The sequence below is a fragment of the Pelodiscus sinensis genome, chromosome 22 (assembly GCF_052426305.1).
Source record: "Pelodiscus sinensis isolate ZL-2025 chromosome 22, ASM5242630v1, whole genome shotgun sequence".
Lineage (NCBI taxonomy): Eukaryota > Metazoa > Chordata > Testudines > Trionychidae > Pelodiscus > Pelodiscus sinensis.
In genome coordinates this window covers 23602674-23619182 of record NC_143073.1, presented here as the reverse complement: position 1 = coordinate 23619182, position 16509 = coordinate 23602674, and the positions used below count along the sequence as shown (strand labels likewise).

General features: G+C 50.9%; 1 protein-coding gene across 1 annotated transcript; it reads left to right on the top strand.

Annotated features, from left to right (window-relative positions):
• Window positions 1-4291: 4291 nt before the first annotated feature.
• LOC102452196 (chemerin-like receptor 1) lies at window positions 4292-7306 on the top strand. The gene has a single exon (XM_006113691.5). The coding sequence runs from the start codon at window positions 4324-4326 to the stop codon at window positions 5404-5406; it is 1083 nt and encodes a 360-aa protein (XP_006113753.2). The 5' UTR covers window positions 4292-4323; the 3' UTR covers window positions 5407-7306.
• Window positions 7307-16509: the final 9203 nt, after the last annotated feature.

Below are 16509 nucleotides of genomic sequence, written 5' to 3'. Positions count from 1 at the left end.
TCTGGGCCATTTTCACCAAATTGTTCGCATCAGGCTGTGACGGACCGGGCCGTGTCTGGGTACAGCTGAGGGCGTCCGCTCAGGGCGAATTGCTCAACTTCGGGGATCCTTACAGCCCCCAGACTGGTGACCTCTCCACACAGGCCACAAACCAGTCCCACAGAACGCTTCAGCCGCCTGCCTGAAGCCTCACGAGCAAAACCCCTCCGAGACCCCAGCAATATCCATGCCCCAGACGGCCCTGGGCCTCATACACCGGTGGGGGGGTCCTAGCACCCAATCCCACCTACCCCGAACAAGTTCTGTCCGGTTCCAAGAAATCAGCCACAGATCCCTGGTCAATTTCCCCTTTGGACCGTACCCACAAATCACGCTGGGCCAATCCTTTAGAATCTAACAACTAAAGGTTTATTATTACAATAAAGAAAAGCATGAGAGTAAGTTTGTTAAAGGAATAGTACGTTACATGCGTCGAATCTCCCAGTTCTCGATGCAGGCTCTAGCATAGATGTTACAGCTGCTGGTTTAAAAGTTCTTGTTGCGCATCCTAGGATCAGGATGGGTTCACAGGTCTTTTGGGTTCTTCAATCCCTGCAATGCTGCCTCTGGGATGAAGTGCTGAGCTGAGAACAAAAATGAAGTCCACCACATGGCCTATTTATCCCTCCTTCCTGGTCTCTTCTTGGTTAAAGCAGGTCACCTGGTCCACCTTATTCCTGTGTTGCCTGCTGGTAGCCCTTAGGTATGAGTCACCTCTCATTCTTTAGGTGTGTCCTTGGCCCATTGAGTGCCATTGTCCCACAGGGCCTCGGTAATTAGCATGTCCACAGGCCCGGCCCTGCCCAATGCTCAACCACATGCAGGGAAATCTTCAGTAGCCATACAAGTACATGCTAATAATTGCACACGCAGACATTATACACACACATGAACAGCGTACATAGGATTAGCAGACAGTGAGCTTCTATTCAACACCCCACATGGCCCCCCTTTTATACCATTTTCTGGGGGCCAACACCCCCACCTATGGGTGCAGCAGCAATCTGGCTGCTCCCCTCAAGATCCAGTAATGTGACACAGGCTGTGATGGACCGGACCGGGTCTGGGCACAGCAGGGGGGCATCTGCTGGGCGAATTGCTCAAAACTCAGGGCTCCGTACAGCCCCAGACTGGAGACCTTTCAAACAGGCCACAAACCAGTCACACCGAGCACTTCAGCTGCCTGCCTGAAGCCTCACGAGTAAAACCCCTGTGACCCCCCCAGCTCTCCCTGTGCCCCAATCAGCCCCAGGCCTGCACACAGGTGAGGGGTTATAGAACCCAATCTCTCCTACCCCGAACGGGTTCTTCCGGTCCTAAGAAACCAGCCACAAGTCCCAGGTCAATTTACACTCTGGAGCTTACCCACGAGATCACGCTGAGCCAATCCTTCAGAATCTACAATCTAAGGCTACGTCTACACTGGCATGATTTTCCAGAAATGCTTTTAACAGAAAAGTTTTCCGTTAAAAGCATTTTCGGAAAAGCACGTCTAGATTGGCAGGACGCTTTTCCACAAAAGCACTTTTTGCGGAAAAGCATCCATGGCCAATCTAGACGCGCTTTTCCGATCTCCATTTTCGCAACTGGGGCTTTTTTGCGGAAAACAAATCTCTGCTGTCTACGCTGGCCCTTTTGCGCAAAAGTTTTTCGGAAAAAGACTTTTGCCCGAACGGGAGCAGCATAGTATTTCCACAAAAGCACTGACAATCTTATATGAGATCGTCAGGGCTTCTGCAGAAATTCAAGCGGCCAGTGTAGACAGCTGGCAAGTTTTTCCGCAAAAGCAGATGATTTTGCAGAAAAACTTGCCAGTCTAGACACAGCCTAAAGGTTTATTACTTGAAGAAAGAAAAGCAGGCAAGTAAGGTGGTTAAAGGATAATACATGACATGCATTGAATCACCCAGTTCTTGTTGCAGGCTCTCAGCAGAGATGTTACAAACTGCTATCTTAAAAGTCTCTGGTGAACATCCTATGTCAGGATGGGTCCACGGTTCTTCCTGGCTCATTGTTGCATTCAAAACTGCACCTGGGATAAGGAGCTGAACTCAAGACCAGATGGAGGGTGCCACATGGCACTTATATACCTCCCCTGGCATCCTCCTGGCCAATGGTCCATTGACCCATCCTTGTGTCCCAAGTCAGCAAGTATTCTCCTGGCCGGCTTGCAGGGATCCAGACATTCCTCAGCTGTGTATTAGCACCTAGAGATTCATTGTCCCTGGAGCCTTGCTAATTAGTGCAGTCACTGGCTGAACATTCCTTGCCCATGGCTCTGCCTCAGACAGGGAATTGTCCAGCATCAACACAGAGTACCTAATGATAACTCCACACTCAGACATTAGACAAGTACATGAATAGCACCCACTGAATCAGCAGAACAGAAGCTTTCATGTGACACCTCACTTGGCCCCCTTTGTACAGACTTTTGGGGCAAACACCCCCCATGGGTGCAACAGTGATCTTTAGAATCCAATAATGTAACACAGACATGCCCCCCACACACACATCTTGCCAAAAAACAAATTTCCTCCCCAGATTGAAAGGTTTCCACAGGACATGTTTGGAAACAAAATGTGTCCATTCGAAATGACTCCTCATTTGGGAATATCAAGTTTTAAATTAGTCAAACCCATTAAAATTGCTCAAGATGCAAACGATATGGTTCGGTTCTGCTCAAAGGAAATGGATCCCAAACTGATTTTTCCTGACATTTTCAGCCACTTAAAATTGTGAAAATCTTTCATTGTGGTTCAACCTGAAACCACTTTGTTCCCTGGGGAGTTCTGAATCACCAGTGACCAGAAATGCCCCTTATTGAAAGGGAGGCTAATCATAAAACCTCACCCACTAATTCCGATTGGATGCAACACTTGCCATCCTTTTGAAAATCTCTCAGAAGGCAGGGGTTCCAATATCTGAATAATTCCCATGATGCTTCTCTGAGTCCTCTCCAATTTATCACCGTCCTTCAGTTGGGAGACATTGACCAAACCTAGTGACTGGGAAAACAGTAAGTTACTTTACCAGACAGGTGCCAGGAGCGTCTCTTGAGCCCCTCCCTCTATCGTCTTAGTTCAAGTGTCTCGCTGAGTGTCAATGTGGGTGTCACATTACCTAATTGGAGGGAAGCAGCCAGATCACTTCTGCACCCCTAGGCGGGGGTGTTGGCCTCAGAAATTGGTAAAAAAGGGAGCCATGTGGGGTATTGAATGGGAGCTTATTGTTTGCTGATCCTATGTACGCTATTTATGTGAATATATAATGTCTGTGTGTGTAGGTAGGAATCTGTAATCTGTGTGAAAGCTGAATATTTCTCTGAATGTGGTTAAGCATTGCTATGGACAGGCTGATTAGCCAGGCCCTGTGGGACAATGGCACTTGATGGGCCAAGGACACACCCAAAGAATGGGGGCTGTCACCTGAGAGCAGCCAACAGGAAACACAGAGATTGGCCTCTGACCAGGTGACTTGCTGCATACTAGAAGAGGCCAGGAAGGAGTATAAAGGGGCCATGCGGTCGATGCCATTTTTTTCTCAGCTCAGCACTTCATCCCAGAGGCAGCACTGCAGGGATCGAAGAGCCCGGAAGACCTGTGAACCCATCCTGATGCTAGGATGCGCAACAAGGACTTTTAAACCAGCAGCTGTAACATCTCTGCTAGAGCCTGCATCGAGGACTGGGAGATTCGGTGCATGTAACGTACTGTACTTTAACAACCTTACTCTCAGGCTTTTCTTTCTTGTGATAATAAACCTTTAGATATAGATTCTAAAGGATTGGCCCAGCGTGATTTGTGGGTAAGATCCAGAGGGTAAATTGACCAGAGATCTGTGGCTGGTTTCTTGGAACCGGACAGGACTTGTTCGGGGTAGGTGGGATTGGGTGCTAGGACCCCTCCACCTGTGTATGAGGCCCGGGGCCATCTGGGGCATGGATATTGCTGGTCTGTCGGAGGGGTTTTGCTCGTGAGGCTTCAGGCAGGCAGCTGAAGCGCTCTGTGAGACTGGTTTGTGGCCTGTTTGGAGAGGTCACCAGTCTGGGGGCTGTAAGGAGCCCCGGATTTGAGCAATTCGCCCTGAGCGGACGCCTCAGTTGTGCCCAGACGCGGCCCGGTCTGTCACAGTGGGCAACAGGCCACAGGAGTCCATGTAAAGACTGGTGTTCCTGCCCAGGCACTGACTGGTTGGGAGGCTGCCCGGGGAGATGACTAACGGAGGGGTTGTGTTGGTGTGTTCCAGGTGGAGAAAGGTCCAAAGGAGAGAACAGGAGACACTCCCATGGCTGTGAAGGGCACCGCCCTCCCCACAACTTCCTGGAGTGATTACCCCATGACTTATTATGGAGAAGATAAAGATGATGACCAGCAGAAAGCGCTGCCAAAGAGCATGCATGGGCTCTCCATGGTGATCTACTCCATTGCCTTCGTGCTCGGAGTGACGGGCAACGGGCTGGTTATCTTCATCACCAGTTTCCGGATGAAGAGAACTGTCAACACCATCTGGTTCCTCAACCTGGCCGTGGCTGACTTTATCTTCACCTTCTTCCTCCCCCTCAGCGTGGCCTACATTGCCATGGATTTCCACTGGCCCTTCGGGCTGGCCATGTGCAAGATCAACTCAGCCATGGCCTTCTTCAACCTCTACGCTAGTGTCTACCTTCTCATGGTCATCAGCATAGACCGTTGCATCTCCGTCACGCTCCCGGTGTGGGCCCAGAACTACCGCACGCCTCGCCTGGCTTTATTGGTAGCTTTGGCTGTGTGGGTCCTGGCCTTGGTTTTGTGTTCTCCGAATCTCTACTTCCGCCACACGGGTCCCTCTCCGAATAACAAGGACATCATCCACTGCTACTATAATTTCAACACGACCCCGGACGGGGCTACCTTGGAGGAGAGTGAGAGGATTACCTATATGAACCACCAGGCCATGACCATCAGCCACTTTGTCTTCGGCTTCCTCATCCCCTTTGCCGTCATCGTGTGCTGCTACGGCGCCATCTTGGTCCGCCTAAGGCGGGGCCACATGACTCGGTCTAGTAAGCCCCTCAAGGTCATCACCACCATGATTGTGGCTTTCTTCCTCTGCTGGTTCCCCTACCATGTCTTCTCCTTCCTAGAGTTACACTGGACTGAGAGCCTGCACACTGCCATCATCATAGGCCGCCCCTTGACAGCCAGCCTGGCCTTCATCAACAGCTGCCTCAACCCCATCCTCTATGTATTCATGGGTCACAACTTCAAGGAGAAGCTGTGCCGGTCCCTCTTCTCCACCTTCGAAAGAGCCTTCAACGAGGATGCCGCCAGCACCAGGACCTACACAAAGAGCAAATCCACCATGGAGATGGAATCCCTGGCCACCTAGGAGCCGTGCATCTTCTGAGAACTGGGAACCGCAGCTGGGGTCAGCACGAACCTCTTCCCATCATAAATGGTGCAAAATGGACCCTAAAGAATCTGCCGTCCCATGTACATGATCCCGACTCAGCTCTTTTGGTGCCAATATGCCCTTGCCAGAGATGTTCTAGGCTCATGTGGTCCTTCCCCCCTGAATTTCCTTCAAACACTGTGAACCGATGCATCCATGCAGATGGACGGAAGCCAAAGAAGGATGAAACAGATCCTTCACTGATTTCTCTGTATTAAATGCATTCAGCAACACGACCATAGACAGGCTTTTCTATACCCAGGAGTGATGTGGGGGGCACCCCACGGCAGGCATCTGGTCTTCATTTGGTCTTCCATTTGGTCTCTGAGAACAATCACAAACACCTTCTTCCCCTGCTTCTCTCCTTAACGCTGCCTTTTATTGAAAGTTCCAAATAAAATATCGGGGCTTGCAGAACTCTGGGCTGGAAATTGTGTCGGAACAGGGGGCTGAGACAGGGCAACAGGCAGTAGAGATCTGGAACAGAAGCATCTGCTCTCTTTGTTTACCAAAAAAAAAAGACCTTCTCAATAAGGGTGGAATTCTTTGTAGGGCAGGTTAGCTCGTGGTAGCAGTGGGGTCTCTCAAAGGGGTGACGAGCACATTAGAAGCCCTTGTCATGAAAGTAAAAGATGTCTTGTTTTGAAATTGAGCTCCGGGAGGAGTCTAGTGGGTAGAGCAGGGGAGGGGAGCCAGGGATCCAGGATTCCTGGGTTCTATCTAAAGTCCAGGGAGAGGAGTGGGGCCAAAGGTCACAGCTGGGGTTACCAATCCTCCAGGATTGGCCTGGAGTTTCCCAGAATCGACCTCCATCTCCTGGTGAGGGTTGAGAACAATTGGGGGGTTTTAAGACCAGCGGCACCTTAGAGACTCACACAGGGCTACTCAACTTTGTGAGCCCCAGGGACCACGACGATACTTACAGCACATTCTGAGGTCCGCAACCTAACTATGATTGCCTAGACATGCAAATATATGCAAATAGCTTCCTTCACACTGGTGGGCATGAATACAAAGCACTTCCCACAATGCACTGGTGCTCCCGGCACCTCCTCCCTGGGGGCTAGAAACCCTGACCCCCTGTTCTAGCCAGTCCGTCCGCTTGCGTCTTGATGCCTCACCACTGTGGAGCGTGCTCCCAGGGGAGGCCGTGTTCAAAGGCTCTCACCCATGGTTAGCATGTTGAGCTCTGTGTCATGATTATGAGGGTTAGCCAGCAGCCTGGGGATTAAAGGGTTAACTACACCTAGCCAGGTGGAGTGACCAATAGGAATGTAGGTGGGACTTTTCAAACTGGGACAAAGGAATTTGGTTTTTTTTTCCTTGCTCCATTTTGTCTCAGAGAGTTCTCTGCAGCTACAGAGAGGGACAAGCATGTCTCTCTCTCTCTCCAAGGCACCATTCTTCATTTTCTGTAAGTGGGGTAAAGTTTAGGCAGTTTCGTTAGGTTTTATTGTGTTATGGATTGGGTATGGGATCTGAGATCTGGCCCTGCTTAAAAGATGTTTTGGCTTTTCTTTGTAACTAAGTTCTAGGCCCATGGAGTTTCTCCAGGAGTATATTTTGTTACCTTCCTCTCTAGTCATTATACTTGCAACCAGAATATTGTTGTAATAATAAAAGTTCTTTCTTTTCTTTTATTAACCTGGCAGTGGTTAATTGTGTGCCCTGATTTTTGTTTTAGGGGGAAGATTTCCCAAATGATCTTTCCCCTGGTTTCTTTAGCAACATTTGGGTGGTGGCAGCAGAAGTTTTATTCCCAAGATCTAGGTTTTTAAGATCTTGGGGGAAGTTTTATACCAAAGCCTGGTAGATAAGGCTTTGGGGTACACTTGCTGGCCCCCACTTCGGCATTTATCATGCCAGAGTGGGGAAGGAGCCATGACACCCTGTGTAAACCCAAATGGCACCACAAGTCACAAACGTACAGGTGGCGTGTTGAGTAGCCCTAGAATAGAAGTACGTGTCTTGTGAGCTTCGACAGCTTCAGCTAGAGCGGAGCACCCTTGTGACAGCAGAGTGTGTGGGGGTGGGGACACTGGGACTGGGTGTGATTTGGGGGTAGGACATGGTGGGGCTGGGCGAAGCGCTGGGCACGAAACAGAAGGGACCCTAGAACAGAAAATCCACCCAAAACACACAATGGTCCAAGGCTGGTCAAGGTTCTATCCAGTGAGATGGTGACAACGTGTCACATTTAACATCTTTATTAATGACCTGGCCGAGGGGATGGGTTGCACCTCAGCAAGTTCAAGGGTGGCACTAAGCCAGGGGGAGAGGTAGAAATGCCGGAGGACAGGGATCGGGTCCAGAGTGACCTAGAGAGACAAAAGGACTGGGCCCAAAGAAATCTGCTGAGGTTCATCAAGGGCAAGTGCAAAGTCCTGTCCTTGGGACGGAAGAATCCCAAGAATTGTTACAGGCTGGGGACCGACTGCCTGGGGATTCCAGTGGAGGAGAAGCTGGAGATGAGTCAACAGGACGCTCTTGTAGCCAAGCAGGCTAATGGCATGTTAAGTGGTATTAGGAGGAGCGTTGCCAGCAGATCTAGAGAAGTGATTGTTCCCCTTTATTTGGCATTGATGAGGTCACATCTGGAGTATTGTGTCCAGTTCTGGGCTCCCCCGTACAGAAAGGATGCAGATGCTTTGGAGAGGGTGCAGTAAACATCCACCAAAATGATGAGGGGGCTGGAGCACATGACCTATGAGGAGAGACTGAGGGATTGGGGCTTGTTCAGTCTGCAGAAGAGAAGAGTGAGGGGGGATTTGAGAGCAGCCTTCAGCTCCCTGAAGGGGGGTTGGAAAGAGGCTGGAGAGAGGCTGTTCTCAGGGGTGGCAGGTGGCAGAACAAGGAGCAAAGGGCTCAAGTTACAAAGGGCAGGTCTAGGTTGGATCTTAGGGAAAACAATTTCCCTAGGCGGGTGGAGAAGCGCTGGGCTGGGTTCCCTAGGGAGGGGGTGGAATCTCCATCCCTGGACAAAGCCCTGGCTGGGCTGATTGAGTTGGGATTGGTCCTGCCTTGGCAGGGAGCTGGACTTGATGCCTCCTGAGGCTCTTCCAGCTCTATTGTTCTGTGAGTCCATGAACATGCTGCCTCCTAGTGGCCAGCTGCCAGACAGGCCGCACCAGGTCCCTCCCCGCTGCCTCCAGCCCACCACAGAAACCGAGTGTCCGAAATGGGGGGATTTGTTTACAACCAGGGTGGGATCCGGGGCTCTGACAATCAGTAACTCTGCACACGGGCTGTTAACAGACCAGGGAGCCCCCAGGTCCGACTCGTGCACGAGTCTCGGTTTGAAACGTGACCGTGGGAGCAGTGACCCTGGCTTGGTATTTCCACCCATGAGGAAAGATGCTTCCACCCTCCACTGCTCTACCCACTGGACCCTGCTCCCCTCCCGTTTCTCAGACGGCTGTTCTGCTATGAACAGGCCTCCACTTCATTCTCTCCCCTCCGCCACCCCCTCTCTGCTCCCCCACTCACCCTGGTGCGACTGGGAGGGGCCCCTGCCAGGATGTGGCTACCCCCCCACCCGCTCTTGGCTCCTGCCCCCACCAGGCCGGCCTGTGAGAGCGTCCGTCTGAGAACTGCAGCGACGCTGGGGCCCCAGGGGACCTGACATTCATCTGGGAGCAGCAGGAGCCTGGCGCCTGTGAGGTTTGCAGACACTAGCAGCCCCCCCTCGCCTCCCCCTCTGCTGAGCCCCACAGAAACCCACAGAAAATCAGCTTCCTGGCCCCCCACATGGTCAGCCTGTCTGAGCTGCATCTGTCACGTCGGGGACCACGGCTGAGACACCCCAGCCCGACACACCACAGCCCTGAGACAGGCAAGCAAAGAGCAGAAACTACAGAAAGTCGGGGTAAGATGTGACCTAGTGCTGTCCAGACCCGACCGAGATCAGGGCCCCGTTGTGCCGGGTGCTGTCCAGACCCGACCGAGATCAGGGCCCCGATGTGCCAGGCACTGCCCAGACCTTGAGCAAGATCCAGGTCCCCTCGTGCTTGGCCACTCAACTTCCTGCCTAGACCCCATATAAGATCAGGACCCCATTGTGCCAGGTGTGCTCTTCCCAAAGATGTTTTTGTGGAAGTTCTCTTCGGAAAAAAGCTTCTACTGAAAGAAGCCTGCAGCCTAGACATAGCCTCACAGTTGTCTTGGGGCTTGTCTATACTTACCCAGAGATCGACATATTGGACAATGATCTTCTGGGGTTTGATTTAGCAGGTCTAGTAAGGCCCTGAGCAATCGATTGCTGATTGTGCCCCTGTCAGCTCTCATACTCCATGGTGTCATGAGGAGTAAGGGAAAGTGATGAGAGAAATTGCAGGGGCTGCAGTTGTGTATCTTAACTTTTGAACATGCAAGGCACTGTATTCAGCCGTACGCAGTGGAAATCCCCCTCTTCGCTGGTGTAGAGCTGGCCCTAAAGTACAGACAGGGAACAAGGAAAGGTACAAACATCTGGCGCTCCCGGACTTTGTCTCTGCCCGGGTGGGCTCCTGGCCATTAATCGCCTTCCAGGCCCTTCTCTGACCCCTCCTCAAGTCACTCAGGACCTTGGTGGGGTGCAGGAGAGGGCACCAGAGAGAGACCTGGGGTCCCAGCACCTGGCGCCACGGGGACAGAGTAGGGATACTCAACAGACTAATCGACTTGTTATTGCCCCCCAGCGTGCTGCCTCTGTCGGAAAATGCAGAGCCTGAGGCCGGAGCGAGTGCTCCCTGCTGCGGTTTCAGCTTTGAAGTGAAGCAACAGCCCCGGGGAGGAAACGTCCTTATCAGCTAATCACAGAATCAATGCAAATTGCAAAATCATCGACATTTCACATCCCTAGTCCAGCAGGTAAACCCCCCTCCCTGCGCCCCAGAGAGGTTCCTCGGGGACGGGGCCCAGGCTGGCCTGAGTCCGGCTGCCCTGGGGGCTCAGGCTGAACCGAAACGCGCCCCAGGCCGGTTGGAGGCCGGGCTGTGGTTTGTGTGGTCTCTAGCCCAGCGCGAGGGTTTCCTTAGCGGCCGACTCCCAGCGGGTCTGGTCTTGTTCCCAACTGGGAGGGGCTGGAGGGCAAAGTCCCAGCTGGTGTCTCTGCTCCTGGGACCTCCCCTGGGGTGCTGGCTGGACGTGGCTGTCTCAGCCCCAGCTCCCCCCGGGGTGTTTCGCCTCCTGGCCCCAGGATGTGGGAGCCAAATGCAGACACCGGGCTGGGGCCCAGCGGGGGGAGCTCGTGGTTCGTGTGAGCTCTGCTTAGAGCTGTGGGAGCCGGAGGCCTTCCAGGCTTTGCAGACGTGATCAGACCCAGCCACGTGCTGTGATCTCCCCCCACGTCTCCCTCCCCACAGAGATCCCCCCATATGAACGGCTTCTTGTTGCTGGCTGGGCCAGTCTGGGTGAGCTGCAGGCACCGTGAGGGGACTTAGGACAGGGGTCGGCTCTACGCCGCTGCGTCCGCCTGAGACATGGGTAAGAGATGGCTGCCTGAGACACGGCTGCCCTTTAGATCTCATTCCACCCACCCTTGTTCCCTGGATCTCCTTGCAGGGTAGTGGAAACTTTATGCGCTTCTCCCCACCCCCAGGCCTTTGATTGGCCTGGGGTCAGGGGAGCGGCAGGGCCTCCGGGGGTCGGATTAACCCGCTTGGCGGGCCACTGAGACCCATTTGCCCATCCCTGCTTTAGAAGTAAGGGAGCTGGTAATGGGCGGATAAAGGATTCCCCCCCCCCCGCCCCGTCCAGAAACAAGGCAAAACCTGGGGGCAGTGGGGGTGACAGGGGAGCTGAGGGAAAGGGAAGGAGCGAACGTCACAGGTTGTTGAGTGTGGGGGTTGTTCGGGAGCCTCCCCCATGCAGACCCGGGCTGACCCCAGCCTCGCCCATCCAGTCAGGCATATCTGCCCCTGTCCACCACACCCCCTCCCCCCAGAGTACCAGCTCCCCCAGGAGCCTCAGGCCTGGGTAGTCCCTGGGGGCAACCCCCCAGCCCCCCAGCCCCCCAGCCCTGCCCCCTCTGCCTAGGGTTGCCAGGTGGTTTCAACAAAAATACCAGATACGCTTGACATGACATCACAATCGACATTCCATCTTAGTTACAAAATACCGGACAGTTCTCTTTTCTCATTTCTATTTTCTCAATTTGTTTCCTAAACAGAAAGCTCAAATACTGGACTGTCGGGTTCAAAACCGGACAGCTGGCAACCCTACCTCTGCCCTGAGCCTCCCCATGGACCCAAGCAATGCCTGGTAAATCCTCTACTTCTAAATATAATAATTACCAGCTAAAATAGCAGCTTACTCCTTTCTGTGTTTTGCTTTCCCCTGCTGAGCACACTGCTTTAGCAACAGAGTCCGTAGCATCATTTTTACCAAGCTTTTAGAATGGATTTGTTTGTGGTACCAATTCCACTCCTGCTAAGTGTGTAGGCGCAGACATTAGCAACCACTACTTCCCTTTACCATAACTTAGAAGAGAATAGAAATTAAATCTAAAAGAATTTTAGATGCAGGTCGGTGCAAATACTTTCAGGGTATTAATCTGTCAGGATGCGTGGTTATGTTTGGAGGACAAAGGCCAAAACTGGTGGAAACCTGCTGGGATTGTTTGGTTTCTTTTATGCATAAATTGTTATTTTTGAAACATTTTTGTTATGGCATTTTATAAGTGTATTTGAACATTGAAACAAGACATTGACATTTTGTGAATAATTCTTGTTACCTTAATATTGACATTTTATTCTTTGAATTTAAAAATAAAAATCCAAATATTGATTAATACAAGAGGATTCTTTTTCTTTGCATTATTTGTTGAGGCAAAAATATATATGTACATGCCCAAGACCTTTTTGAACTTTACAAAAAATGGTAATAATAAAATTATGATATTAAAATATTGTGGTATCACAGGGAGTTTTTAAGTAAAAGGGTATGAAATTGACTTTTGTTGCAACGAAATGAGAATTAAAACTAGCCATGTGACACACAGCACACAACAAAGGACAACATACATAACATACAGGACAACTTACACTTACAAACGCATGGCGCCAGAAGTCTATTTATAACTAAAAAAGACGGCAGATTTATCTCTTGTGGCTCAGATCTGTAACTCAAGGTTGTGGGTTTTTTAATAAAAGGAAAAGGTACACGCTTGATTGATCTGACTGTTTTTTTCAATAATACAGTGTTATTTTTATGAAGTTAATGTTTATTTTGGATTTCTTTAAAGAAAGGGATTGTTAAAATTTTTCAGTTTAATTTTTTTTAAATGGGAATTCCATTAAATGTGGGGAGATTTTTCTTCATCCCTATAAACTCTTATCATTCGCTATGTTTTAATTTTAAATTAAAGACAATAACACTGTCTTCTAGTTTTCAAACCTTAATAATTGTGTTAGCTGTGCCCTGACAGAGCACTACTCCAAATTTCTCCATTTAATCTCTTTTCTGTGGGAAGCGACCCTCTTGCAAGTTCATCCTGTTTTTCTGGCTCATCTTGGTTCAGTATTATATATTTCGTAGCCCAATGTCTGTGTGTGTGTAATGCTGAAATGCTGGCTGTTGCCTCTGGGCGGTGCTGTTGCCTGAGTCATGTCCTTCATCTCCCACCTGGGTGCTCGCTGACTTTTGCGCTGCTCAGCCGGGCAACCGCGGGAAAGCAAGCAGCACAAGTGGCTGTTTGGGCTACGTGGTCCCCTGAGTGAGAGGCAGGAAGGGGAGGAGAAGAGAAAGAGACGGACGGAGAGAGAGGCAGGAGGCGGAGGAGAGCTGAGAGAGAGGGGGGGAGGCAGTAGGAGGAGAAGGAGAGAGAGAGAGAGAGAGAGACGGAGATGGAGGAGAGACCCGAGTATCCCATCTTATGATGGGCTATTGGCTAGTCTTTCGATATTTGCTCAGTTATGTCTTGATTCTGTCCCTTTTTTCTGCTTGGTTTGACGAGAAGCAATCCCATTCCAGGCACATCCCGTTTTCCTGGCTCAACCAAACCCTGCCCTTGCTTTCAGTTGTCATACCGAATTTGGTGGTCCTACCATTTAGGAGTTCTTGAAAAACCAGATAAACTCTCTGAAAAATATAGCAGATTAATAAAACAAAACAAAAAAATAGAAAAAATAAACAAAAGGGTTAAACATGCATATAGGTAAGTTATTACCTTTTTCATTAAAACTTTTAATAAAAATTGATACAATTTATATTAAGATTTGCCAAATTTGTTGTGTTAATTTAGTCAGTTCATTTGCCATTATTTTATATTAACTCTAATTTTTATATTGATTCTAATCTTTGAGGTAATAAGAACAGCCGCCGTTTCAAATATTAGTCTTAGACTTAGAAGAAGGGGCAGCATGTTTGATGCTGGGCAACCATATTTTCCAAAAAGTTAGGAGTAATTCCAGCTGTTGCACACTCAAGGATTAAAAGAATTTATTGACTGGATGTATTTAAAGTAAAGGTTTTACCTGGTTTTTTGTTTGTTGTTCTGTTTTCAATTCTTTTATCTTTTGGAGGGTTCTGTAAAAAAGGGAACTTTTAACTATTAACTTGCTGAAATTCAAAGTGAGGTGAGACAGAGCAAAAGGGTGGGGTGTGCAGAGCAGCCTAGGAAGATGGGGAGATGTGAGCTAAGAGAGTTCTAACTAACTCTCACAGTTGTCTTAGGGCTTGTTTATACCTGCCTAGAGACTGACAGTCTGGAGATCGATCTTCTGGGGTTTGATTTAGCAGGTCTAGTAAGGACCTGCTAAATCAACTGCTGACAATGCCCCTGTCAACTCCCACACTTCATGGGCTCCTGAGGAGTAAGGGAAGGTGATGAGAGAAATTGGAGTTATGTATCTTAACTTTTGAACATTCAAGTCATTTCATTCAGCCATATGGAGTGGAAATCCATCTCTCCGGTAGTGTAGACCTGGCCCTAAAATACAGGCAGCAGCAGCAAGTTTGGCAAACTGAGAAAGGCTATAAACAGTCGGCGCTCCCGGAGTTTGTCTCCGCCTTGGCTGGGCTCCTGACTACTAATTGTCCTCCAGTCAGAGCCTCCTTCTCTGTCACCTCCTCAGTCACTCAGCACCTTTGTGGGAGAAAGGGCACCAGAGCCAAACACGGGATCCCAGCGCCCAACGCAGCAGGGCCAGAATCGGGATAGTTGACAGACTAGTTGACTAGTTGCTTCCCCCCACCTTGCTGCCTCTATCGGAAAGAGGCAGCAAGGGGGAAGGAATAGGAGGTGCTTCAAAGTGGCAGCACCATGTGGAGTCTGGGGTCAGATCCCGGGCTCCATGTGGCGCTGCTGCTTTGAAACACCGCAGGGAGCACGGGGCCAGCACAGGATTGCCTGAGTCCCCAGCTGGCCCTGTGCTCCCTGCTGTGCTTTCACCTTGGAAGTGTAGCAACAGCCCTGAGGTAGAAGCACCCTTAGCAGCTAATTGAATAATCAATGCAATTTGCATCAACTATTCGATGAGCGAAATCATCAACATTTCACACCCTTAGTCCAGTGGGGAAACCCCCTCCCTGCGCCCCAGCGAGGTTTCCTGGGGGATGGGCCCCAGGCTGGCCTGAGCCTGGGCCTGGGCCTGCCTGCCCTGGGGGCTCAGGCTGAACTGAAATGCAGCCCAGGCCGGTTGGAGGCCGGGCTGTGGTTTGTGTGGTCTCTAGCCCAGCATGAGGATTTCTTTAGCTGCCGACTCCCAGTGGGTCTGGTCTTGTTCCCAGCCAGGAGGGCCAGGGAGCAGAGACCCAGCTGGTGTCTCTGCTTCTGGGACCTGGCTGGACGTGGCTGTCTCAGCCCCAACTCCCCACTGAGGGTATGTCTACACTACCCCGCTAGTTCGAACTAGCGGGGTAATGTATGCATACCGCACTTGCTAATGAAGCCCGGGATTTGAATTTCCCGGGCTTCATTAGCATAAGCGGGGAGCCGCCATTTTTAAATCCCCGCTGCTTCGAACCCCGTGTAGCGCGGCTACACGGGGCTCGAACTAGGTAGTTCGGACTAGGGTCCTATTCCGAACTACCGGTACTCCTCGTGAAACGAGGTGTACCGGTAGTTCGGAATAGGCACCCTAGTCCGAACTACCTAGTTCGAGCCCCGTGTAGCCGCGCTACACGGGGTTCGAAGCAGCGGGGATTTAAAAATGGCGGCTCCCCGCTTATGCTAATGAAGCCCGGGAAATTCAAATCCCGGGCTTCATTAGCAAGTGCGGTATGCATACATTACCCTCCTAGTTCGAACTAGGAGGGTAGTGTAGACATACCCTGAGTGTTTCACCTGCTGGCCCCAGGATGTGGGAGCCAAATGCTGACACCATGCTGGGGCCCAGCGGGGGGAGCTTGTGGTTCGTGTGAGCTCTGCATAGAGCTGTGGGAGCCGGAGGCCTTCCAGGCTTTGCAGACGTGATCGGACCCAGCCACGTGCTGTGATCTCCCCCACAGCTCCCTCCCCACAGAGATCCCCCCCATGTGAACGGCTTCTTGTTGCTGGCTGGGCCAGTCTGGGTGAGCTGCAGGCGTCGTGAGGGGACCTGGGACAGGGGTCGTCTCTGCATCGCTGCGTCCGCCCGAGACACGGGTAAGGAATAGACAGAAACCCTCCGGCTGCCCATTAGATCTCATCCCATCCCCACATTGCTGTCCCCTGGATCTCCCCCTCCTGCTCTCCCCAGCTCCTCCCCTCATCCCCTCCAGATGGAGCTGGCCCATCCCATACTCAGAGTTTAGGGTGCTGCACAGACTCTGACCGACTTCACCGGGTATTGTACTGACCCTGACAGAGTTCAGGGTCCCGTTATACCAGGTGCTGCCCCAATCCACAGGGAGAAAGAGTCTGGCCACAGCCAACTCACACTCTAAACAGGCAAATGGTCAGAGGGGAAACTGAGGCACGGGGCCATGATGTGCCTTGCCCAAACCCCCTGAGCATTTTAGTGGCAGAGTCTGGGATGAAACCAGGAGTCCTGACTCCTGGTCTATACAGCAAAATAGACTCTAGAAATGTCCTTTCATTAAAAATAAAACTTTTGGCTTGTTCCTGCTCTCTTCTCCTTC